The 27,224-nt window shown below is 46.2% G+C and overlaps 1 protein-coding gene and 2 long non-coding RNA genes across 10 annotated transcripts in view; 1 reads left to right on the top strand and 2 right to left on the bottom strand.

Moving 5' to 3' along the window:
- LOC125637794 (uncharacterized) overlaps positions 1-16,590 on the bottom strand; it is a 41,558-nt gene extending 24,968 nt beyond the window's left edge. Inside the window, exons 1-2 of the long non-coding RNA XR_007357080.2 lie at positions 16,342-16,590; positions 4,984-5,120 (exon numbers count right to left, since the gene is read on the bottom strand). This is a non-coding gene — a long non-coding RNA (uncharacterized LOC125637794). The remainder of the gene's footprint in view (positions 1-4,983; positions 5,121-16,341) is intronic.
- Positions 1-27,224, top strand: part of CCDC9B (coiled-coil domain containing 9B) — a 147,806-nt gene that overhangs the window by 65,385 nt on the left and 55,197 nt on the right. For all 8 annotated transcript variants that reach the window (XM_075129706.1, XM_048852804.2, XM_075129705.1 and 5 more), the window contains one exon: positions 6,804-6,956. In XM_075129706.1, coding sequence (XP_074985807.1) covers positions 6,804-6,956 — 153 coding nt within the window. The remainder of the gene's footprint in view (positions 1-6,803; positions 6,957-27,224) is intronic.
- Positions 17,057-27,040, bottom strand: LOC142072545 (uncharacterized). The gene is made up of 2 exons (XR_012668972.1): positions 21,968-27,040; positions 17,057-19,544 (listed from the first exon to the last, which is right to left on the bottom strand). It is a non-coding gene; the product is annotated as an uncharacterized LOC142072545 (long non-coding RNA).

Below are 27,224 nucleotides of genomic sequence, written 5' to 3' on the forward strand. Positions count from 1 at the left end.
CTGGGTGCATTTACATGACTTAGCTTAAAACCAAAAACATTTTCCAAGTATATGAAGCTAATACCCCACAACTCCCACTATGCAGAGATGAAGAAAACCTTGCGGGTAGCCTAAATGCACATAGAGTCACTTCTCCTTTATGAGGTGGTTTGGAAAAGCTCTCCTGGTTTTGTGCCTCTGGTGCCCTTTGAATTCCATCTCTCCCAGTTTTGTTTGCCCTTCTCCACAAAGGAGATGGGGCTGCATTGTAGAGCCATTAAATGTTACCCTAAAGGAACCAAATCATTTAGGAAATAAGATTGCTTTCAAAATTATTTTTCAGATGCATTGGAAGGGATTCAGGCCCCTCATTTCATTCTTTCCAAATAGATTGACAGTTGCATTAAATATGTTTCTCCCCTTCAAATGAAATCACATTCCACTACAACCAAAGCCCCTCATGAGATGAAAAAAAGAGATGCTTCTGGTCTTGGACTATGCAGTATCTATATCTAAATCTCTACATCCAGGATTTACTGAACATTACAAATGAAATGTTTAATCCTCCATTGATGCCTCTTTTGGCTACATACTTCCGCCTGTGGTCTTAGATGTGGATTAATAACATTTTCTTTGTATATGGCTCTCCCACATAGGCTCTAACCCTTGGAGCCCAGAACATGACCTACAGCATAAAATCCAAGTTTTCATCCCGGTCTCCCACATGTTAATGTAAAGCAGTGACCGTTAGCCTGGATTGGTGCCAGAGGAAAATCAGTTTGTTTTATGTATTTCAATGCTGTCACTGCAGAACCCTCATTTAGTTACATTCAGTGTAATTATTAAAATGGGAATTGGAGGAGCATGTGTGTAAGTGAGGGAGCACGTGTAGTGGAGGAGGGGAAAGCAATTGTGTAGAATCTTGGGCTAAGTTGTATATTATTTCAGATCAGCTGTTGACTTATCTACTTCAGAGTTCCAATAAATAACAGGACAGCAGAAGGCCTGAGAAGTTGCTAGGTGGCAATTAGGCTCCACTGCCCAGGAATCAAATGTGGACTGGAAAACCCTATTGTGTCTTGGACAGTGGCACTGAAATATAAACCAGTTATTAAATTAAATCACTTTATTAAATCACCTTCCTTCCCATGGCAAATGCCAGGGTCCTTGCAAGGGAGAATATTTTCATTCAAACATAAATATCTAAAGTAACTATAAAGAGAGATTTCAGAGTAGCAGCCGTGTTAGTCTGTATCCGCAAAAAGAAAAGGAGTACTTGTGGCACCTTAGAGACGAACAAATTTATCTGAGCATAAGATTTCGTGAGTGAGCTGTAGCTCATGAAATCTTATGCTCAGATAAAACTGTTCATCTCTAAGGTGCCACAAGTACGCCTTTTCTTTTTATAAAGAGAGAGCACAAGGAAAGACTGACTGAGCAAAGTACGTAAATTATACAATGCTCAGTTCTGTTTGTGTTTCTCCAAGCTTACTTCATTATGAAACTTCCTCCTAAACGGGCAGTTTTTAACCTCGGATTTTTGTTGACATATCACAATACACAGGTTGCAGTGTAGTGTGTACATCACAAGTTACACTATAGCAGTTAGAAAAGGAGGACTTGTGGCACCTTATAGACTAACCAATTTATTTGAGCATAAGCTTTCGTGAGCTACAGCTCACTTCATTGGATGCATACTGTGGAAACTGCAGAAGACATATACACAGAGACCATGAAACAATACCTCCTCCCACCCCACTCTCCTGCTGGTAATAGCTTATCTAAAGTGATCACTCTCCTTACAATGTGTATGATAATCAAGTTGGGCCATTTCCAGCACAAATCCAGGTTTTCTCACCCTCCGCCCCGCCCTCCCCCCCACACACACACAAACTCACTCTCCTGCTGGTAATAGCCTATCCAAAGTGACCACTCTCTTTACAATGTGTATGATAATCAAGGTGGGCCATTTCCAGCACAAAACCAGGTTTTCTCACACACCCCCCTTTTTTCCAAAAACCACACACACAAACTCACTCTCCTGCTGGTAATAGCTTATCCAAAGTGACCACTCTCCCTACAATGTGCATGATAATCAAGGTGGGCCAGTTAATCAGTATAAATGATGCGACTGCAGCTTCTCTGACTACATCTAAACATCTAAAGTTAGAGCCTCTAATCACATGTTGTCAAGTATCAGAAGGGTAGCCATGTTAGACTGGATCTGTGAAAACGGCAAAGAGTCCTGTGGCACCTTATAGACTAACAGATGTATTGGAGCATAAGCTTTCGTGGGTGAATACCCACTTCATCGGATGCATAGAATGGAACATACGGAAAAGGTGGAAGTTGCCATACAAACTGTAAGAGGCTAATTAATTAAGATGAGCTATTATCAGCAGGAGAAAAAAACTTTTGTAGTGATAATCAAGATGGCCCATTTAGACAGTTGACAAGAAGGTGTGAGGACACTTAACATGTTGTCAGTTTTAGCCACAGGGAAAGATGTGAAGCCAAAAAAGGGCAGATAGGGCCAGTAGAAGAACTCTGCAAAGGCATAATTGGCATTTATTATTGGTTCATAATTCCAGTTGGAGCTTCAGCTGCCTTTCTTCTTGCTGTGACAGCCTCTTCACTGTAAAAACATGAGGAGTCCTTGTGGCACTCATTGTTTTTGCGGATACAGACTAAGACGGCTGCCACTCTGAAACCTCTTCACTGTGAGAGTCCATGCAGGGTCAGCTGTGGGTGAGATTCCCATTGAAGTCAATGAGAACTCTGCACATGGAGGGCTTGCAGGTATGAGGCCTTTGACCACAGACATTCAAGAGTATCAGATATGGCCAAGGAGATAATACCCGAATTCATGCTCATTTGTTTAGTGATTTGTCACTGCAAATGCTAAATTTACAACAACACTTGATTCACCACCCATTGAAGTCAACAGGTGCCCTTCCATTGACTTCAACGGGCTTTGGATCAGGCCCTGTATCAACAACATTTGTGAATAAGTGAAAGTATTGGTGGCTAACTCCTGAGAGGCTCAAAGCAGTTGAAACACAGCAGACCCCAACTGGCTCTCCACAGCCTGCAGAGATTTTCTGAGCGAGCTGCATCTCTGCAGGGGCAATGCTATATTTAAGCAGGAAAAGACAACTGGGGGTATGTCATGCCAGAGTGCATATCATGGCCTGGGTGTATTGTTCAGCCAGAGACTGAGAGCAGAAACCCCTGGGAAGTGTCAGTATGCCCCACTGGGCACTCTCTTATTGTGATTAAAGGACGCCTCTAGACACTCAAGATTAGAAACAAGAGACTAATGAAGTAACCGATATTATTATGCCAGCAAAAGGAATTAAAGAAAACACATGAACATTAAATCAAGTGGCTGGAATGAGGATATTGTGAATTAGTTTGCTGGAAAGGATGCTGGGAGGGAAAAATTTCCATAAAATCCAGTCAATTTTCTGTAATCTCCACATCTGACTTTTTTTCAAACTAGTCATAATCCTACTAAGTAGATCTGTCTCCTGTATTCTTCCTTAATAAAAGCATCACTACCCCCCCACCCCAGATAATCTGTGCTGTGCCTAATTGCCTCACTTTTGCTCTATACCCTCCTAACAGTACATTTAATTCTAATGAGAAATTGTCTAGATGTGCTGTATCTGCTGCAAATCCAGGGAGACTGAAGTGTTCTCCTACTGGCTTTTGTATGTTACCATTCCTGATGTCTGTAACAAACCCTGCTGCCTACTCTGCCCCCATATGTACTCTAGCGACACCATCAGAGGACCCAACAACATCAGCCACACCATCAGGGGCTCATTCACCTGCACGTCTACTAATGTGATATGCCATCCTGTGCCAGCAATGCCCCTCTGCCATGTACATTGGCAAAACTGAACAGTCTCTACGCAAAAGAATAAATGGACACAAATCAGACATCAGGAACGTTAACATACAAAAGCCAGTAGGAGAACACTTCAATCTCCCTGGACATTCAATAACAGATTTTAAAGTAGCCATTCTTAAACAAAAAACCTTCAAAAACAGACTTCAGAGAGAAATTGCAGAGCTACAATTCATTTGCAAACTTAACACCATTAATTTGGGCTTGAATAGGGACTGGGAGTGGCTGGCTCACTACAAAAGCAATTTTCCCTCTTTGGGTATTGACAGCTCCTCATCAATTATTGGGAGAGGACCACATCCACCCTGATTGAATTGGCCTTGTCAACACTGGTTCTCCACTTGTAAGGTAACTCCCTTCTCTTCATGTGCCAATATATTTATGCCTGTATCTGTAATTTTCACTCCATGCATCTGAACTGGGTTTTTTTACCCACGAAAGCCTATGCCCAAATAAATCTGTTAGTCTTTAAGGTGCTACTGGACTCCTCGTTGTTTAAGTGAGAGAAGAATCAGTCCCACTGACTATAAACAGGAAAGCTCATGTCACTCTACAAATGTAGACTCTAATTGCACTCTACAATTTGAGTAAAATTGAGAAAGTAAACACGTAAATGGTGAAAAGTAAGCCAGATTTCAAAGATTTGTTTAGTTATAAAATCCAAAGTATTATAAGTATATATCACATTATAAGAACATGAATAGAGGAGAGTAGAAAAAAGGAACTAAAAATAAATACATGTTTTTACCTTGATAGTATCCCTTTAAATCATTCAGTTGGGTACAATTCATAACATCCCATTCACACATCCTGTATTTTGACTGCCAGTTGTGTGTGTTCATGGAGGGTTATTGATATTACTCATGACATGATTCAATAAATGAGAACTGGGGTGTTAATCAAAGCCAGAATCTAAAAACCCCTTAACTTTGTAGATGTTTGAATGGTTGACTCTAAAAAAGATTTGGGGTCATGGTGAATAATCAGCGGAACATGAGTTCCCAGTGCAATGCTGTGTCCAAAAGGGTTAATTAAATTCTTGGATGTGTAAACAGAGGAAATCTCAAATTGGATTAGAGAGGTTATTTTACCTCTATACTGTGGTGCAGCCACTGCCAGAATACTGTGCCCAGTTCTGGTGTCCACAATCCAAGAAGGATGCTGATAAATTGGAGTTCAGAGAAGAGCCATGAGAACGATGAAAACAGTCAGACTCAAGGAGCTCCATCTATTTGGTTTAACAAAGAGACAGTTAAAGGGAGGCTTGATCACAGTCTATAAGTACCTACATGGGGAACAAATATTTGATAATGGGCTCTCAGTCTAGCAGAGAAAGGTATAACACAATCCAATGGCTGGAAGTTGAAGCTAGACAAATTCAGAATGGAAATAAGGCATAAGTTTTTACAGTGATAGTAATTAACCACTGGAACAAATTACCATGGGTTGTGGTGGATTCTCCATCACTGACAATTTTAAAATCAAGATTGGATGTTTTTCTAAAAGCTTTGCTGTAGGAATTATTTTGAGGGAAGTTATCTGGTCTGTGCTATACAGGAGGTCAGACTAGATGATCACAATGGTCCCTTCTGGCCTTGAAATCTATGAATCTGGATCCTGATCTGCACTACCTGGCTGGTCACTACTGTAAAAAACCCATGTGCTGTAGACAACTGGCAAAATTATTAATCGCACGCACAGTGCTGGGCCTAGACCCCTGTTCCTTCTGCTTCAAACACACAGGCTTCTTGCCCTTTAACTAAAGAAGAATGTCTTTACTTTCCAATTGTAATAGCTGTAGTCAGCTGACTCTTAACCTGGGTTCAGTTGTAGTCTCTTTGAATCTGTTACCCTTGGGTCCCCTACATACACCCACTGCTGGGCAATCTGACTGTTTCCAGCAGGAGTTCAGCTCACTCTCAGGGTCCTTTCTGACTCTTGAGTCTAGTTATGTTCACTTGCCTCTTGTCCCTGGCAGCACTCCCCAGGTCACACCACAGTTCACTGGATGCAAAGACCCCTCCAGCATCCTTTATCCATATCAGGCTCATGGTGCCAGTCTGCCCCAAACAAGGAGGGGGAGAAGGATGGGCTAGCAACTGCCTCAGACTGAGTGCCCCTTGCTAGCATAGCTCGCTAGCAGTCCCTGGCAGCCTCTCTGCTCCTAGGAAGGAAACAAACCCAACCCTCTAGTTTGTGTGGCCAGTCTTACCTTTTTAAACTCCACTGCTCCAGGCGGAGCACGTTCTGCAGGTGCACCTAACTGGCACTGCTGGAGTGCAGGAATGCTCGTTAACTTATCAGTACGATGCCCATGTCATCTCAAGCTCATGACAAGAGTTAAAATGTCAACACTGTCAACTATTTCACTATTTGATCAAATCATTCAAGAAAGGAGAGGGACAATTATGAAGATCACAGAGTCTCAGGTGACAAGGACATGGTTTGTGCATGGGCTTAGGGGAGTATCACTACTCCAGTTCCCCCATTTTAACCCTTGGATTTTATGGAGGCAAATATCTTAGTAAGAGTAAAAAGAGAATACAAAGAGCAACACCTGACTATAATTCACTATAAAATAAAAATGATAAAGGCTGTCAATCAATACTCAAGTTTTGGAGAAATGAAGACAAGAAGAAATGTTCCTCATTGGATAGTTGTACACAATAAGCCAAGTGGATTTATGTGAACTTTACATTTTCCTCTGAAGTTCCCAGTATTTGCCACTTTCAGAGCTTAGAGGCTGGACTGGACTGGATGGACCATTGATCTATTCTGTTATGCCAATTCCTAAATTCACCACCAGCCCCTCTGTGTTTATCATCATAGTGAGAGGCTGGTACAAGGAGGGGGATGCTTCTAAATTTTGTGTCACTATATGTGTATGTTGCACTTGCTCTGTTGTTTCCAGGGGAAGCGGATTGTCAGTGAGAAACGGAGTTCAGATGGCCTCCTGAGCCAAGGTGGGGACCCAGACCTGAGTGAGGAAGAGGTGGACCACCTGGTAGCTTTCCGTAGAGGGAGACGGATGCAGATCGCCATCACCATGGACAACAAGGAAAAAGTGAGTGCATTCCAAGAGTCTGTGTCATAAGGACCGGTACTCCACCAATTGCTATTGGGCTGGAGGAGCAGAGGGGGAAAGGTTCTGGCAGCCGGTCAGTTGGAGATAGTGTTTTTTAGTAGGTTTCAAAGTAGCAGCCATGTTAGTCTGTATTCACAAAAAGAAAAGGAGTACTTGTGGCATCTTAGAGACTAACCAATTTATTTGAGCATAAGCTTTCGTGAGCTACAGCTCACTTCATCGGATGCATAAAAGTGGAAAATGCAGTGAGGATGTTTTTATACACACAGATCATGAAAAAATGGGTGTTTATCACTTCAAAAGGTTTTCTCTCCCCCCACCCCACTCTCCTGCTGGTAATAGCTTATCTAAAGTGATCGCTCTTCTTACAATGTGTATGATAATCAAGGTGGGCCATTTCCAGCACAAATCCAGGGTTTAACAAGAACGTCTGAGGAACGGGGCGGGGGGAGGGGGGGAGATAGGTTACCTTGCATAATGACTTAGCCACTCCCAGTCTCTATTCAAGCCTAAATTAATTGTATCCAATTTGCAAATGAATTCCAATTCAGCAGTCTCTCGCTGGAGTCTGGATTTGAAGTTTTTCTGTTGTAATATTGCAACTTTCATGTCTGTAATCGCGTGACCAGAGAGATTGAAGTGTTCTCCGACTGGTTTATGAACGTTATAATTCTTGACATCTGATTTGTGTCCATTTATTCTTTTACGTAGAGACTGTCCAGTTTAACCAATGTACATGGCGGAGGGGCATTGCTTGCACATGATGGCATATATCACATTGGTAGATGTGCAGGTGAACGAGCCTCTGATAGTGTGGCTGATGTTATTAGGCCCTGTGATGGTGTCCCCTGAATAGATATGTGGGCACAGTTGGCAACGGGCTTTGTTGCAAGGATAGGTTCCTGGGTTAGTGGTTCTGTTGTTTGGTATGTAGTTGCTGGTGAGTATTTGCTTCAGGTTGGGGGGCTGTCTGTAAGCAAGGGCTGGCCTGTCTCCCAAGATTTGTGAGAATGATGGGTCGTCCTTCAGGATAGGTTATAGATCCTTGATAATGCGTTGGAGAGGTTTTAGTTGGGGGCTGAAGGTGACGGCTAGTGGCGTTCTGTTATTTTCTTTGTTAGGCCTGTCCTGTAGTAGGTGACTCCTGGGTACTCTTCTGGCTCTGTCAATCTGTTTCTTCACTTCAGCAGGTGGGTATTGTAGTTGTAAGAATGCTTGATAGAGATCTTGTAGGTGTTTGTCTCTGTCTGAGGGGTTGGAGCAAATGCGGTTGTATCGCAGAGCTTGGCTGTAGACAATGGACCGTGTGATGTAGTCTGGGTGAAAGCTGGAGGCATGTAGGTAGGAATAGCGGTCAGTAGATTTCCGGTATAGGGTGGTGTTTATGTGACCATCACTTATTAGCACTGTAGTGTCCAGGAAGTGGATCTCTTGTGTGGACTGGTCCAGGCTGAGGTTGATGGTGGGATGGAAATTGTTGAAATCATGGTGGAATTCCTCAAGGGCTTCTTTTCCATGGGTCCAGATGATGAAGATGTCATCAATATAGCGCAAGCAGAGTAGGGCTATTAGGGGACGAGAGCTGGGGAAGCGTTCTAAGTCAGCCATAAAAATGTTGGTATACTGTGGGGCCATGTGGGTACCCATAGCAGTGCCGCTGATTTGAAGGTATACATTGTCTCCAAATGTGAAATAGTTATGGGTGAGGACAAAGTCACAAAGTTCAGCCACCAGGTTTGCCGTGACATTATCGGGGATAGTGTTCCTGACAGCTTGTAGTCCATCTTTGTGTGGAATGTTGGTGTAGAGGGCTTCTCCATCCATAGTGGCCAGGATGGTATCTTCAGGAAGATCACCAATGGATTGTAGTTTCCTTAGGAAGTCAGTGGTGTTTTTTAGTAGCATGGGAGTTACCAGGGCTAAAGATGTGTGGCTATCCTAGCTCACAAGGAGACAAGGCCATAGGCCTTGATCCACGTTCCCTTATCTGTGATCCTAGCTCTAGCTATCTCCAGACTGGTTCAGTTCTGACTTCAGCAGATTCTTCAACATGCTCCCCAAAGGAATCTCATATGATGCTTCTTTGAGGGGAACAAGGGAAAGGGAAGGCATTGCCATGTACTTGCCTTGCATTTAAGGAGGAAAGAATGCAAAAGTTACCATCATTTAGGCCTCATGGACACCTAAAGCCAGCTTTCCACCCAGGGCCAAGGAGCAGAATATAGTCAAAGAGCCCTATCCCAGACAAACAGTCAGTACAACTTAAAAGTTAATTGGGGTAGGCAATATCCATGTCCAAAACAAACTGATGTCACCCATGGGGCAGCCCATTTGACAATTTTGTTGAACTTTTTAGATTTTGGAAACACGGACCAAATATTCTATTGCAAACTCCTTCCTCGCAAAAATGATGTATTTCAATACAAGAGAATCCACAGCCAAGCAAGAGTGTGCCTCTGACACCCTGTGCTCAGGATCATGAAAGATAACAAGAGAAAACATAAAGCTATATACACAAAACAAGGTTGTACATAAAGATCAAAGGACTAATGCAATTTCCCTCAGTGGGACTGCAGCCAAAGTGTGCTGCTAATTGCCTCAGTTATTTTCCTGCTTTTTCTCCTCCCCACTGAGAGTTTGACTAGAGATACAGGACCCTACTATCTGTTTCTCTCTGGTTGCTTTACACTGAGCGTCATAAAGAAGCAGATAAGTCAGCAGATTGAGCTACCATTGAATACTCAGCAGCGCAGGGGGTTTCCATGGTAGCACAGACCTAGTGTAATAGTTCTACAACACAGCCACTGCCGAAGGGGAATTGTCAGGGCATGTTTGGGGGATAGGGGATGTAGTCTGTGCACCGGTGTGCTGTGGCTATTCTTGCCTGCTCAAACAGCCCTTGGAGTCATTGAAAACCCAATGTATATATTAGGGCAGCCTTGAGGTTGCTCTGTCTTGTGGCATGGGATTGATAAAAGCTATCTTTCCTCTCCCCCCATTCCTGCCCGAATCGTATCTCCTGCAGATCTAATAATCAGAGCCCTAAAGTGTGAGAAAAGGGAACTGCATTCACAACACCCTATCTCCTCCCCATTCAGTGCCCTACGTGCAAGCTATACTTTGCCATAGTTAAAGCTAAACAGAGGACACTTAGAAAATTAATAGGAAATGTTTTGGGGCATGCTCATTAGGGATCATTGCTGCTTTGTAAAGGGAGCTTGCCTATCAAATTCGCCTCCTCCAAAATGTAAATATATGCTGCAACTCAGTTTTCAGGAAGACTCAGTAGGAAGTCCATAACAGTCCAAAAGGCTTGGCTTTCCCTCCCCTCAAATAACTTTCTGATCACACTGTTCTACCACACTTTAAAGACAATGTTCCCAATTAACTTAGCTAACTGGGTATCCCAGGGAGAGGAGCCAACATTTCCCTGTCACTGCCTCCTATTACGCATTTGCAAATGGCCACAGTGTACTCATTGGACTTTGTCAAAATTTAATCCAGATAACCCCCAATTAATGCTTCTCTGCAAACCCTCAGGCTGTGCTGTCCTCCTCCGATACCAATGTTCATGTTTGGATTTTGAAATTGAAGCAAGTGGTCTGGGTAGGGAAGGAGAGAGAACTTTCATTCCTGCATTCTGGAGGACACGTGCGCGCGAAGGAGTGGCCATGAGAAATGACAAAGTGGGTGCCATTATCCACTCTGAGAAGAATTCCACAAAGTCATTTGGTCGCATTCACAGCTTCGCTGTGCAGCAGCAAAGTGTCAAATGCATAGGATGGGTGCAGAAAAACCAAACTGGAGCTTAAAATAAAAGAGTCTAAATACTGCACCCTAGTGTACAGAAGCAAGAAGTAGATCACTAAGCAGCGTTTAAGGGTCCGAAGGCAATGAAAAGAAAGAATTAAGACTGTTGTATGATTTCACCGTCTCCTTATTGGTGGGTTAGGGCAGCCAGGCTGAGTCCTGGACTAATGACACTGGTATGAGCTCACTTTAACAACAGAGCCACCTCTATTTATTATTGGCAGAGAGTACAGAGGCAGCTACTTCCTGAGACAGACATCCTGCCCCTGTACAAAGAGCCATGCTCTTTAGGAGATGTCCATGGATGTGCTAAAAAACACCTCAGCCAGCAAGCAAACAAGGAGCTACCATTCTGACCCTCAGAGAAGGCAGAGTGAAACTGAGAAAACGAAGGTCCTAACAGAAACCACTGGACACTAGATTCTCAACCCCCTTGTGCTCATTTTAGTTAAGTAGGTTTTTTAAAATGTTTTTTGTAGATTGCCTAGTTTTTTAAATCAGCCATAATCTAAAAAAGGTGATTGAGCTGATCTCTGAAACCCTAATTTCCAATACTTATTCGTTATACCTCAATCTTCTACATTCCAATCAGCCTCATGAGATTCGCCCACCTATTGGGAAATACGACGCTGTCTCCCCTACCTTGTTAATTATTGTTATTTGATTTGTAACATGGTAGCACCTGGAGGCCAAGCCCCAATGTGCTGGGTGCTATCCTGACATATCACAAAGAGATGGTTCCTGTCGCAGAGAGCTTAGAATCTAAGGCTATGTGTGTACTGCAGCATGGTGTGTAGACTATGGGCGTGTGACTTGCAGCACGCACCAAAGTGTTGTGCTGCAACTGCCCTGTATGGATGCCGCTAGTATGAACTAAAAGGTACCTAGTTTGCATTAATGTAGTCCTCTTCAAACAAGACTGTGTTAACATGAACTAAGTACCTATTAGTTCACACCAGCAGCATCCCCACGGGGCAGTTACAGCAAGGTTGCTACTCTGAAACCTTTTAGGTGCAGCAATTCTAACTCCTGTAGTAGTCCAAATTGCAGGGCCATGTAGACAAGCCCTAAGTATGGGATGAGAGACAACGGATTGGTATGACAAATGGACAGAGGGCGTGTCTACATTGCAATTAAAAACCCACAGCTGGCCCGTGCCAGTTGACTCGGGCTGCAGGGCTGTTTAATTGCAGTGTAGAGTTCTGGGACTCTATCACTTCGCAGGGTCCTAGAGCCCAGGCTCGAGTCCAAGCCCAGAAGTCTACACTACAGTTAAACAGCCCCACAGACAACAAGTCAGCTGGCACAGGCCAGCTATGGGTGTCTAATTGCAGTGTAGACATACCCAGAGGGAACACAAGGTACTACTGAGACAACTGCATGATAAGCAGTACTCAGCCACAAGCAGCCTACAACCAGTGAGTCACAGGACTTGGATACAGCATGATTAAAAAGAAAAGGAGTACTTGTGGCACCTTAGAGACTCACAAAAGCTCATGCTCAAATAAATTTGTTAGTCTCTAAGGTGCCACAAGTATTCCTTTTCTTTTTGCGAATACAGACTAACATGGCTGCTACTCTGAAACCTGTCAGCATGATTAAAGCATATAGTGTCGATGGGACCTCACCAAGCCCAATCTGTGGGATATGCGTAGGTTCCTCACTATGCTACAGATTTTAAACATGTGGTAACTAGAATAAGTTAGAGATGCAGTACAGGTGGAGCCTAAAACAACAGCTGCCCCTTGTCCGCCTTCAGTTCAGCTTGCACCCGTAGCACCTAGAAACATTTTCTGAAATGGCTGTGTCCAGCCTACACTGCCACTTCAGTCATTTCCGTTACAGATTTGGGAGGGAGCATTGTCAGCAATTCATCCATTTACTGGTGCTGGCAGGACTCCGAAAAGCCGAAGACAGATACATCTGTCTCTCCCACTCTGCCGCCGATTAATCTCCCTCCTGAGAGCTGGTGGGCATCCCGCTAACTAATAGTAAGAACATAGGAATAGATTCATTCATATGTTTTGGTTTGACAATCTCAGAGCAGTTCAGAGCGGTGAATAAATACATTAACCCATTTTACAGATGGGGAAACTGAAGCACAGAAAGGTTCAGTGACTTGTCCAAAGCCACAGAGGAAGAAAATCAGGGTCCGATGACTAGGGTCCTAGTCTGGGACTCAGGAGATTTGCCTTCAATTCCCTGCTGCCCCACAGACTTCCTGGGTGATCCCAGGCAAGTTATTTTCTCTCCCTGCCTAGTCTCTGTCAGTAAGTTGGGGATAATAGCACTTCCCTTCCTCACAGGAGCATTGTGATGATAAATACATCACAGACTGTGAGGTGCTCAGATCCTATACTAATGGGGATGGTTTAACTACCTCAGAGAGAGAGAGAAGGGAAGAGAATCCTGATTGGCAGTCCCTGTTTCTAGCCTTTAGAAACACTGTTTCCTCCTGTACCACACAGCTCAGGCGGGAGGCACAGGGCTGGCTCTGTGCTTGAAGGGGCAGCTGCATTATTTGTGTTCTCCAGTGGAGATTAAATGTACCTTTGAGCTGAGCTCTAGCAGACTGAGATTGACAGAGTCTTGGCTACATTCTGCTGATGCAGGGGGGCAATTAATTCAAGCACAGCACAATTCAATCCGCCTTTTCAGGAGGAACTGATTCAGCAGCTGCTCTTGCACTCTGCCCTCTTCTCAGCATGGTATCTGCAGGAAGAAAGCTTGTCTCTGTGCTGTCAACACTATGGTGCATGCCATGAGTGGGGGCATGGGAGGGTTCTACATGGTAAGATGGGCAGGTCTGTTCCTTTTTGCCTGCACAGCTCGAAGTGTAGAATGGTTGACAGGACAGCAGGGAGCACAAAGAGACAATGAAATGGAGATTGTAAATCACGCTGGGAGAGTTGGTAAGCACTGCTGGCAGAGTCGCTTGGCTCTCACGGGCAGTGCCTGCCTTTGAGTTTCCATAACATCATGCCATTTGTCCTCGAGCACAGGAGCCGCTCCGCCTCACAGCATGAAATAGATATTGGGATTGCTGAAGCTTTTTAAACAATGCTTTTTGCTGTAAAGAGCCTTTTGTTTTTGTTTGAGTGTGACAGAGCTCCCAACTTTCCCTATTCCTCACACAAGGGAGAATTGTTCACATTAAAAGAGGGGGACGGCCAGAGCTAGAGGGTGGTAAAGAAGGAGGGGCCCCTTTCTATTTAGGGCCTAATCCCGCTCCTACTGACGTCAATGCAAGGTTTGCACTGAGATGATATCTGGGAGCTTCTGGCATTCCTAAGCTCACTTTGGGCAGCATTTCTGTCCCTGGATAGTATTGCCCTAGCAAAAGTGGGAAAGAAATATGTTAAACTGAATTACTGAGAGGATTCTTTGATATGAAATGCTCTATAAAATGCACAGCATAGCATAATTGATTGGGGTGCATTTAAGGGGCCTTGTCTTGAAGAAACCAGTTTTGGCCATTGCTGGTGGTCAGATACCAGATCAGATGGAGTCAGTGGTCTGATCTTATTCCCATCCAGGGAGTGGTTGCTTTTTCACATTGACTTCAAATAAACCACGATTTGAGGACTTCAATAGCTCAGACATAAGTGAGAGGTTTTTCGCAGGAGTGGGTAGGTGAGATTCTGTGGCCTGTGTTGTGCGGTGGGGGTTGGACTAGATGATCATAATGGTCCCTTCTGACCTTAATATCTATGAATCTATAAAAGACTTCTTAGCCCAAAGCCGCACAATTTCTGATGCGGCAGGTGTACTCGATCTGTCACACATTAACAGAGAGATTGTTTTACAGACACCTCTTGTCCCATCTAGACAACCTTCCGCCCCATGGTGAGGCGCACCTTCTCTTCCACTCACAATCACGTGGACCCCCTCTCCTGTTCCATTTACGTCCCCTGGACCCATCTTCCCACAACTGGCAATAAGGCAGAACTACCTGCCTGCTTACTGGCAATCACATGCACCCACCTCCATGCCAGACTTGCCAGTTTGAATCCCACTCATGAATGCACGTCATCCCTGTGGCTCTTGCTGCAGTGGCGATCTCATTGAACTCTGTACCACCAGTGCATGTAGGTATTTGTAACTGTCTGCCGTGCATTCCCTACATTTCTAAGAGCCTATGATTATGTGATTTGTGCTTTTTGAAAAATATCATACATGCCATCACCCCCTCCCACCTATTATATTCCTGTCTTTCCTCTTCTTCCCTTGTACATACTTCCCTTCTGCCTGGTCTTCCTATTCCCCTGCACCAGCTGCCACAGCTCTGGTCCCTTGCTTCTATGTTCTTGCCCATGTTGGCCTGCCATGTGGTCTCCCTGCTCCCTGGCACATCCTGCAGGACAGTCTTGTCCTTGGTTCCCTTCTCTTCTGTTCCACTGGCAGCTTCTGGGGGGAGGTTGGTACCACCACACCCGTTGCTGGCTCTAGTCTTTGAGGAGTAGACTGTTTCCTTTGCCCCTTTTTCTCCTATGCAGAAGCAATCAGCAGTGGAGGCAACTAAGTTGGCTCTTCCATTTCATTTCCAGATGCTTCTGCAGATGCTCAGTCTCTTCACAGGAAGCTTCCTACCACTAAGAAAAGGAGTACTTGTGGCACCTTAGAGACTAACAAATTTATTAGAGCATAAGCTTTCGTGAGCTACAGCTCACTTCATCGGATGCATTCTGATGAAGTGAGCTGTAGCTCACGAAAGCTTATGCTCAAATAAATTTGTTAGTCTCTAAGGTGCCACAAGTCCTCCTTTTCTTTTTGCGAATACAGACTAACACGGCGGCTACTCTGAAACCTTCCTACCACTGTGTCTCAACCTGAGGATGGACCACCCCAAGTGACAAGAGGGTAATTCTCTATTCCCATTCAGTCCAGGGCTTTTTACTGAGATTACTAGCAAGGATGCTAATCCACACCAATTGTGATGGTGGTTTTTGTGGTATGAATGCCTGTCCACAAGGAACTGAACTGAGTCTCAGTCTCAATATACAGGCAGCTGAACAGATGGTGATTACTGCCAGCAGTTACCAGCCTCATCTAGATTGAGAATGATGACCTATAAGCAAAAGGCCCTTCCCCTCTCTTCCATATCCCCTTGTCCTGAGCCATTCAGTCTGTCCAGGCTAACAATGCCCACATTCACTCAGCCCCAGCTACACATGCTCTCCTCCTTCACTCTCTTGCACGCTCACAGATCAATCCATTCCTTGCTGACTCTTTAACACCCAGAGTCTCCCTCCCTCAGACAGATGCAGCACTGTGTGGAGTGGCTTGGATTGTCTAGAATGCCATCTAGAATGCCCTGTGGATGGCTCAACAGCTCTGACACCCAGTCTTGGGCTATCCAGACACTTGGTCCTTTTCCTCTCTCTGGTGGCTGTGGTGTGGAAGTTGCTTTCAGATCTCCAGGCTCTCTTTTAGAAATGAGTTTGCATGAAGCCTGTTGACATTTTGCTGGATTGAGCAAGTGACTAGAAGCTTACCCAACCTACCACAGGGGTGTATCCTATATTTTAAAAATCAATATGGGTAAAGTGCTTACCTTGTCTCTCCTCCCAGAGAGCCGTGGGGTTGTCAACCAACAACCCCTCTGGGCCACATATAGCACAGCAGAAATCTTCATCTCTTGTAAGCTTTCCCTTAAACAAAGACCAAACAGCACCTTTCAAGCAGAATCATGTTGTCTTTTAGAATTGTACTTTTGTGGTTTGCTAAAGTCAAGTCTCCATGAGAGAGCACGGTGTGATCATGTCTCCTCCCTAGTAGGCTGCACCAGCTCTGCCACTCAAAATGTCTGCCTGGCTCTGCAGACAGTAGAGTTCTTAGAGATTTAAAGGTGCAGCACACATTAAGCAAAGGCAGAACACTTACAGAGCAAACTAGACCACAGGCTCCAACTCAGAAGCGATGGCATAACATTGAGAAGCCACATTCATAAACCTTTCACTCCCACTCACTGTTGCCATGACAGACCACAGGCTCTCCATCTTGGACTCCCCATGCTGCTGCTCTCACTGACAGGTTGACATCCCCACAAAACTCCTTGCCGATTGATTTGCAGCCAGGGAACCCACTAAAAGCCAATTGGACACTAATATGCTCTTCCCTCATGGGTGATGAGTGAGGTGGTGCTCTGCCTGTCAGCCTGAGAATGGGGCAGCAGCATGGGAATGTTGCCAGCACCCAGTGCCGAGAGGCTGAACAACAGCTTGAGTGGTTCGTTACCCGGTGTGCTACACCCAATAATCACAACGGGGTGGAGAAGCAGAAAAGTTTATTTGCAGCTGCAAAAAGGTACAGGGAGAATAAAATCTCAAATCCTGCACAACAGAGCAGGAAGTTACACAGGCTTTTATACATCCTTTTTCTCAGCATACTTATCCAATAGCAAGCTGCCCCAAGTATCCATATAGCCAGCCAATCCAGTTCCCAGGTAGTTCCCTGATTCTCTGTATCATTTGTTAAACTATACATAAAGCTGCTTTATTCAGCATTGTTCTTCCATATCTCCCCTGTTTGGCCTTGCTTAGTTTCAGGCAGTCTGACTCTGCAACATACTGTTGCAGATTCTCAGCATAACTGCTGTGTGTGCCTCCAGGCGGGGGGGCCAAGGACACTTGGGCCTAGTACGCAGAGCTGCTGCGAGTGCCTCCAGGCAGGAGGGGGGCCAAGGACACCTGGGCCTAGTGCGAGTGGGCTTTATCGACACTCGTGGTCTTCCATCCCCTCGAGTTACCTAGTGGCCATGCCCCAGTGTCCCCAACAACTCCCCCCTTTGAGAACACTCAACAGCCTTGGCTCTGAGTTTTCTCACTTGGGCTACTTATTTTTTACAATATGACTTTGCATAAGCACTTTGTGATAGCCTGAAGAGAAGGACTTATTAACTTTTGCAAAAGGGCCCTGACACATGATACTGCACAGCATAATACCAGTAATACAAGCAATACAGGAAAGAGAATTTTCAATAGCAGGCTAAATAAACCACCAAGCCAAGACGACAAACCCCAGCCTGAAAACAAGGTTTGCAACCAATCGTTCTCTGGGGCAGTATAGGCAACCTGTGCTCCGGCTCGGGCATGGGCTTCAGCCTGTACCACCTTTTTATAGATTTCATAACTGCTATCATTTACATATACACAACATCGGGGCCCGACGAGGGCACAAATCCCTGCTTGGGATGCCAAGAGATAGTCCAAAGCCAGCCTGTTTTGGAGGGAAAATGTCCTGAGCTGCTGTACCTTTTTATTTAAAGTTTTTACTGCTGACCCTAAATTACTAACCGAGTCCTCTAACTCTAAGGCCACTTTCTCAAATACCATCTGCAGCCTTACAGTATAGCGGCCTATGCATGCCATGGCTGGCCCGGAAACCAGTGGCGCTATTCCCAGTACAGAGCACCCTACAAGCTTCTCGGTTGTGAGGGCATTCTTCATATTGCCCTCCAATGCCTTAGTCAGTCGCCACAGGGTCTTTTCTCGTGACTCAACAGAGGTGTCTCGGGCATTTTTAATCTTTCCTTTGGGCAGTGTGGCAGTTATGGAAAGATGAGGAACTCCATGAGCTATATAACAGCTACCTGTCCAGTTGGCTGGCAGCACCTTGTAAGCCTTTTGGCCACATACAAAATAGTGACCCTGTAGGGCCCAGTAAGGACTGTTTTTTAAGGGGATTCCTGGGATATTTAAGGCTGCTTTGGCTGCTTTTTTAAACAATTTATATGCCCCTAAGGGGGCATCTTATTTTTTTGATTGGGTACAAATGGGGGCATTTTTAATTGTGCCATTCAAATTACACTTGCCATAGGGACCACTACAAACCCACCATTGGCTTGCTACATTGGAGATGTTAACTTGACGGCAAGTTACATTTCCAAACCCCTTTTTTGTGGTAAGATTATTTGTAAGTGTTTCCCTAAAAGGGGAGGAACCATTACACCCACACTGTTGGCCTCCCCTGTTGGTCTTTATCCAATACCCATCAGCCCACTGTGTAATAACACAGGAGCTCTTTCCCACAGGATGCCCATAGGGATCAGATTGGTTTCAGGTAAAACATAACACTTCCTCAGTGAGTACTGCAACTGAATACTCCTGGTCCTGGCAAGTGGCTTGCTGTAAAGAGGTCTTGTTCCAGAACGGTGAGTCCGTTCTTTCCTGCTCTTTGGTGGTGGCTAATTCTGCTAGGGTCAAGGGCAGCATGTCAAGGGGCATTCCCGTTTTGGGGGATAGTGGAATTGGAGCACATACCCAGCAATCAGTCTGGTTTGTTAAATTAGCAACATGGTGCACAAGCAAAACAAAGGAGTTATGCTCCCGATATGCACAGTTTGGAAATACCAATACAGAGAATAACAATGTTACCCAATTAATTATCACCAGAGTCTTCCCAACCCAGGGTCTCCAGTACCTGGGTGGGCCCATTTTAGCATTAAGGTGCCCGCTATTTGTGTCTTTTAAACAGTAGCTTTAGCCCGAGATCTCACTAGATGAGGAGTCAGCAGGTTGGACGGTCCACTGTCCTGCTGACGAGGGGGCGGTTACTGCCTTCAGACGAGAGTGATGGATCCAGTTCTTGTGTCCCTCGATCTTTGCCGCTGTATGGGAGATCAGCAGGACGGTATAGGGTCCTTTCCACTTTTCCTGGAGAGGCTCGTCTTTCCAGGTGCGAACAAGCACAGAGTCACCAGGCTGTAAGGAGTGAACGGGAGAGTCCAAGGGGAGAGGCTGGGAATCCTTGGTATACCTGTGAAGAGACAAGAGAACAGCAGACAGGGAACACATATACTGAGACAAAAAGCCATTACCCAACTCCCATTCCCCTGACAGAACCGGGGTGCCATTCATAGGCCATGCCCTTCCAAACATAATTTCAAAGGGACTGAGCCCTAATCTACCCTTTGGGAGAACGCGGATACGGAGTAGGATGAGGGGCAAAGCATCAGGCCATCGCAGTGAGGCTTCTTGGCACACTTTTGAGAGATGCCGTTTAAGGGTTTGATTGGTACGCTCCACTACACCACTGGCTTGCGGTCTCCAGGGTGTATGGAGTTTCCAGGGGATCTGTAAGGCATGTGAGATGCTTTGAATGATTTTTGACGTGAAATGTGTCCCGTTGTCAGATTCCATCCACAGGGGGAGTCCAAAGCGAGGAATGATCTCTTTAACAAACTTGAGGGCCACTGTTCTGGCAGTGCAGTTACGGCATGGGAAGGCTTCTGGCCATCCGCTGAACCGATCCACTATAACAAGGAGATATTTGAACCCTTGGGTCCGGGGAAACTCAGTAAAGTCTATTTGCCGCACTTGTCCAGGGCCTGGAGTGGGTTCTAGGGCAGCTGGTGGCACAGGATGTCCCGGTCGGGGGTTATTCTTTTGGCAGACTAAGCAGTCCGCTTGTACCTGGGCAGCCAGGGGTCGGAGTCCGGAAGTGATAAAGTATTTTCCCATTAGCTGGATAAGTGCTTCCCTGCCAGCATGAGTGGTTTGATGTAGTTTCTGCAGCACTGGCCGGATTAGGCCCTTTGGTAAGAGGACCTTCCCTTCTGGGGATGGAGCCATCCCTCCTTTCACAACAGCATAACCCGCCCTCCTTTGCCCATCTATTACAGTACTGCTACCATCAGTGTACCACTCATAATCTGCATTTGGGAGGGGTACATCCTTTAAATCCGGACGGCTGGAGTACTGGGCATCTATGATCTCTAAACAGTCATGTTTCTGTTCCTCTGTTTCTGGCAAGAGGGTGGCTGGGTTAAGGGAGGGGCAAGGCTGTAAGGTGACTTCAGAGTTCTCTAACAGCTTAGCCTGGTACCGAGCAATCCGAGCCTGGGTGAGCCAAAGCCCTCCCTTTGTATCCAATAAGGCTCGGACCGTATGGGGAGTATAGATTTGCATAACCCCTCCCAATGTTAGCTTCTCGGCTTCCTCAAGCAATAGGGCAGTAGCTGTGACCGCCCGTAAACATGCCGGCCAACCCTTTGCAACCTGATCCAATTGCTTAGAAAAATAAGCCAGGGGACGTCTCCATGCTCCTAACAGCTGTGTGAGCACTCCTAGGACCACCCCCCTTCGTTCATGTACATACAACTGAAACGGTTTAGAGAGATCTGGCAGGTCCAGAGCTGGGGCTTCCATCAATTTTCTTTTCAGGATTTTAAATGCCCTATCAGCCTCTGGGGTCCAATAGAAGGGGTAGATCCACTCCTTTTACACAGTCGTACAGGGATTTAGCCCACAGTCCAAACTCTGGGATCCATATCCTGCAAAAGCCTGCCATACCCAGAAATGCCCTGAGCCGCTTATGGTTACTTGGGGTAGGAACTTGACAGATAGCTTCCTTTCTTTCGCTTGAAAGCTGATGCTCCCCTTTCCTTAGCTGTAACCTGATCCCTCTCCACCTCAGGCAACAGGGTTCTCAGGAGGATATTACAGTCATCTCAATTGGCTTGTGACTACTGAGGCACCCCTCAAAGACTGAAATAAACCTGCTTGCGTTCGTTGAGAATTCCCCAGCCTGTGTTTTAAAAGCTGCTAAGTCTATTGGATTGAATGGCACATGGGTGTAAACTTGCATAGTGGTAGCCTGACGTCCGTCTGCCCCTGGGCAAGCCACAACCGTCTCGGTAAGCAAAGGATAGAGTACCACCGAGGGGGCAATCTCTGTAATCCGAGGCATCCTACCCTTATACGGTGGGGGTGTGGGGGCCGAAGGGGACACCGGCTCTGCCATTACAGTGGGGGTGGGGATCTGGGGACTAACATTAGCTGCTACCGAACCAGTCGGAGTCAGATTACAGTGCTGTAAAATATCTGGTCGAGTACATAAAGTCAGAAACAAATGCGCATACATATGTTCATTCCATTTCCTTGTTCTCTGACAGAACAGGAGTAACTGAAGGATCGTGTTGTAATTAATTGACCCTCCTGGTGGCCACCACTCCTGGTCCTCTAGTTGATATTGAGGCCAGTCAACTGTACAGAATCGTTTTAATTGGCTCTTAGTCATCGGATCCGCACCAAATACCTTCCAGTTTGCTAGAATGCACTCTAGGGGCATACACCGTGCCCTAACCTCTGAGCTCTGTCCCTGTCCCATACCTACAGGGTAACTCTGGGCGTCCCCAGGTTCCAACAGAGCATACAATCCGGATTTTAAAAGGTTCCTACCTTATCCAAGGGACCGGTTCTTCACCGTGGCCTGCAGCTGCTCCTCCCCCATGTCTAAGGGACTGGTTCTTCACCGCCATCCACAACAGCTTCTCCACTATATGAGTGCATTGCACCGTTGTGCCCTCTGGGGTCGATCAAATCGCGTCTCCTCCGAGGCCCCCGATGAACTCACCGGTGCGCACTGGGCGTCGGTTCTCGCCACAATCCTTGACCTCCAGGAGGGGTCCGGGCAAGGCTAAATTGCAGCCTCGTCGCCCACCCAGGGACGCCAAAAGCTGTTGCCAGCACCCAGTGCCGAGAGGCTGAACAACAGCTTGAGTGGTTCGTTACCCGGTGTGCTACACCCAATAATCACAACGGGGTGGAGAAGCAGAAAAGTTTATTTGCAGCTGCAAAAAGGTACAGGGAGAATAAAATCTCAAATCCTGCACAACAGAGCAGGAAGTTACACAGGCTTTTATACATCCTTTTTCTCAGCATACTTATCCAATAGCAAGCTGCCCCAAGTATCCATATAGCCAGCCAATCCAGTTCCCAGGTAGTTCCCTGATTCTCTGTATCATTTGTTAAACTATACATAAAGCTGCTTTATTCAGCATTGTTCTTCCATATCTCCCCTGTTTGGCCTTGCTTAGTTTCAGGCAGTCTGACTCTGCAACATACTGTTGCAGATTCTCAGCATAACTGCTGTGTGTGCCTCCAGGCGGGGGGGCCAAGGACATTTGGGCCTAGTACGCAGAGCTGCTGCGAGTGCCTCCAGGCAGGAGGGGGGCCAAGGACACCTGGGCCTAGTGCGAGTGGGCTTTATCGACACTCGTGGTCTTCCATCCCCTCGAGTTACCTAGTGGCCATGCCCCAGTGTCCCCAACAGGAAGGCTGAGCATGCCAGTGCCCACCTTTGGTCTGGAGGTGGACATGGCTCCCACGATTTTTCATCAAATGTAATCTGGAGCTGAAGTGCAATATTTCTGATGGTGGGTTAAGTGGCTTTACCATAGCAACTGCCTAAGAGCCCACAGCTTGGAAAAAGTATAGGGCTGGATCCCACCCTCAGGATCTGTGCATGGAACGGATGCTGCATGCAATTCTCCCCACCATACAGAAGGAGAAATCAGCTGCCTCCATAGCAGCAGTCCTGTGTTCCCTCAGCCCTCACAGAAAGCTCTCTATGGTGTCTGGGAATATAAAAGTGGTGAGGGCTTGAGAACTGGCTGTGGAGGACCCACATTTCCCACACCTTCATTTCCTGCATCCAGCAGAAACAGAGAAAAATTAGAGCCAGAAGCCATAGTCCTGTTCCTACAGAACATTCTCTGTCCCTCTGAGCTGGAGCACTGGGGAGCCCATGAAGAAGCACAGGGACTCCATGCACCTGACCCTGTGCATCAAGCATATGCCTGAGCTCAGTGTGGACAGCAGAGTTCCTGGCCCCTGTGCAGGTGTTTCCACAATGGGACATGATCTGGCCTGTTTGGGGGAGTAGATCCCTTTGTCCCTGGAAACTCTGAGAATCCAACTCTGCTTCACCCTGTGTGCAGAGACAGAACTGACATCAAACATGGCTTCCACTCCCACAGAAACTGATAAAATCAGTTCCCCCAGCTTTTGTAAAGAGCAGCCTTGTTCTCCCCTTCCCTTGCTGTCTGTATCCATGACTTTCCCCTGGTTGCAGGATTCTGATTATTGTCAGTAGGGCTTAAGGCAAGTCTCACTGGCTGTGTGTTTGGTAGCAGTTTTCCTAAGACGGCCCTCCACGCTCTAGCATTTTTCATGGCTACGTTTCAGGAGAATCACTTTATGCATTAGAGCTGTGAGCCAGCACACCCGCACCACTGGAGCATACCTGTTAATTAACATGTTACATCTTGCAAATAGACAGATAGGTATGTGGCTTCTGGGCGTTTTACATTGCCTTTTTATTAACAGCATTTCCCTAGGTGATACATCTCAAGTGAAACCATTTCCAGTCTGGAGATGGACGAACCGCCCTCACCGGCTCAGCTATACATGTCAGAATATGTCACCCCTCCCCACAACAGAGAGAAACCCACTGCCAAAAAGCGAAAGAGAGAAAGTGTTCCATTTGACACTGTGGATGTGGTTTTCCAAAGAACTCAGCTCCCATATGGGCATCACAATAGGTGGTCAGAAAAAATAATCCACCCAATGTGCTGAGCTTTTTTGAAAATCTGGCCCAGTTGTGGGTGCTGAGCACTTGGAAATCTGGCTCCGAGCTGCTTTGAAAATCTAGCCCCACATAACTAGGATCTGCTGCTTTTACTCACATGGACTAGCACCTTCCTCTGCAGTTACTCCATTTCAGTGGGACTACCCATGGAGTAAGGGTAGCAAATCTGACCCTAAAGAGCTTAAGAAACCATACTAATGTATCTCCTCCGATCAGGATCTGCAGATGGCATCTGCTTGATTGAGTCAGATGATTTATCATCTTCATTTTGAAAATAAAAATTCAACGAGATGGTCTAAATCCCAAAATGAACTCATTTAATCTTTCCTACCTGTGGGGATCTTACCAAGGGTGAGATTTGCATGTACTGTGTCAATGGCAGCATTTAAAAACAAGCCTTCTAGAGTAATATTAGTTTGAAAGATCCCAAACAAACCTAAGGTGTGGTCCTTCAGCTGCCCATCCTCTTCCTCCTGCAAGGGGGGTCCCACTGAAGTCAATTGGACTCTGTGAAGGAGTGAAGTTCAAGCATGCAGATCTTTTGGCAGAACTGGGCTCCTAGAAAGGCGCAGACACATGACCCTCTCTCCTCTCCCTTCCTCCAGAGAATCATAGAATCATAGAATATAAGGGTTGGAAGGGACCCCAGAAGGTCATCTAGTCCAACCCCCTGCTCGAAGCAGGACCAATTCCCAGTTAAATCATCCCAGCCAGGGCTTTGTCAAGCCTGACCTTAACAGAGAACAGCATTTCTTCTGAAAGCCCACCCTCAGAAACACCAATGCTGCCATCAACATCTATGTGACAATTCCTACTTGGCGCATAGGCTTGAGAGGCAGCATGATCTGGTGACTGGAGCAAAGGGCTGGGAGCACAGATGGCGGCTTGAGCACAGGGGTTCTTGATCCTGGTGCAGTGACTGTCTCACGGTTGGGTGTTAACCTTTCTGTGCCTCAGTTTCCCCATGTGTAGAAGGGCAATAACGTTATTCACCTCACACGGGCATTGTGTGGAACAGGGGGTTAAGGTTCGTACAGTGCTTTTAAAATAAAGTGCTGCGATAGTGGGGAGTGTCGCTAGCACACAGAAGATGCTGGCCAGAGTTTTTATTGCGTCCAAGGGACATGAAAATGCCCTCTCTGTGGCTGGGCTTGCATGATCATGCCTGGCGCTAAGTCAAAGGGAGAGGCTTGGCAGCGTGGGAAGCTTTCATGCTAGAGTGGTCAGACAGAGGCTGTGATGGTGATGGTGGCAGGGTTGAATTAAGGCAGTCTGGGGCTTTCGGCACAACCCATATGGGCCCCTCATGCCCCTCCCTCACAGTGTTGTAGCACTGCCCCTCCTTGGGTTGGCAGCAGGTTCAGTTAAGATGAGTGGGGCCGTTCACATCTCTTGGAGCAATAGGTTCAAGCTGTCTGCAGACTCAGGCAGGCATCAGTTACACTTGGGGCACATTTTCAAGCTTCTCCTTGCACCCCTGAGAGATAGAAACATCATTTTAAAAACTTGAAAGTGGAGATTCTGATCTCGTCATGTAAGTTTGGGAACTGGTGTGCTAAGTGTAAGGCCAATGGGGTGCCTATGCCTTAATCTGGCCATAGGTGGTGGATTCTGTGCAACACCTGAAATGTAGACTGCAGATCACTGATGTGTCCCCAGATGCTCAGGGCTTCTTGAATCAGAGCCCAGATACTGAAATAACTCTGAGCTTTACTGATCATGTCAGCACTGAGTGAGTATTCACACAGTTCTCTAACTAGCTAATGTCCTCTCTCACTGTACTGCCCCCTGGGATGGCTCCTCTGGGAGCAGAGTCTTTTCCACAACAGCACACGCAACACCTTCCTAATTTTATTTCTGAGCGTCCTTTCAAACTCTGTTAGCCAATTCTGATCCCACTCGCCTTGATTGTGCTGTGTAACTCCAAGCAATTTCAGTTAAGGTGCTCCGGATGCTATGTGCTATAGAAACTTGGCTGGAAAGTTTCACTGGAATGCCACTTGATTTTCATCAGTGTAATGAAAGCAGAATCAGGCCCTATAGTTTCAGCATTTTAATTAATTCCTCATCACCCTTTGCCTTGTTTCAGTAATATCCTCTGTGGCATCTAAGAGTTTTGTTTGTTGTCTAAAAATCGCACTAAGCAACTAGCCAGAATAGGATTCCTGTTTTCAGCTCAGACATGACTTCACAGAGTTATCATTTCCAAGCTGTTTGTGCTGTGAATTTGCTCTTTATATTTTTGTTTTCCTTTCATGTGCAAAACTCAGGCGAGCTGATGGCCTTGGGGCCACACGTGACTTTCCAGTAACACTCCCATAGAGGATTGGGTGCAATTTTGGAAATCCCTTGGCTACAATTTTGCCTTTCCGATGCCGTGCCACTCCTGAGGGGGTTGTTGGTCTCCCTGCTGCAAAATAACAAGTTGCTACATCCATGTGGAATTTGTGCAGTCAGCCCCTATGCGGCCAAAACTGGGGGTGACTGCAGTGATAAATGCTGTGTCATTTGGCAGCAAAATGTGCCAAAGATCATGTGATGCAGCAGCAAGCAGTGGGCAGCCGAGGCAGCTCGAGTAGGGATGCAGCTGGGGGCAGTACACAGAGCAGGATGTTGCGGCTGTGTCATCGTCATCAGGCCAGTGGGGTTTGCTGAAGTTTCTTCAGCTGGTGGTTCACCCACTGGAGCTGCTTTTTCTTCGCACTGGCAGTTCTCCATTCCAAACGCTGGTTGGTAAGAATGAGGCAGCGATCCAGGGATCCCACAGTTTGTGTGATTCTCCAGTGAGGGGATGCAGGATCATTCCCAGTTAGGCAGCAGGGTCTCATAGCAAAGAACAGATACAAGTGAGGACCCTTTACCTTCCTGAGGTTCAGGGCTTGTCTACATGGGGAAGTTATTCCGGAATAAGGCAAGGGGTGGATTTAAGGCAGTAGAGCTGTTCCAGAGTAGCTCCCCATGCGGCCACTCTTGCTCTGGAATAGCTCCAGTGCTTTAAATTCACACCTTACCTTATTCTGGAATAACCCCCTGTGTAGACAAGCCCTAAACCTGTCCCAGCCTTCA

The sequence above is a fragment of the Caretta caretta genome, chromosome 6 (genome assembly GCF_965140235.1).
Source record: "Caretta caretta isolate rCarCar2 chromosome 6, rCarCar1.hap1, whole genome shotgun sequence".
Classification (NCBI taxonomy): Eukaryota; Metazoa; Chordata; order Testudines; family Cheloniidae; genus Caretta; species Caretta caretta.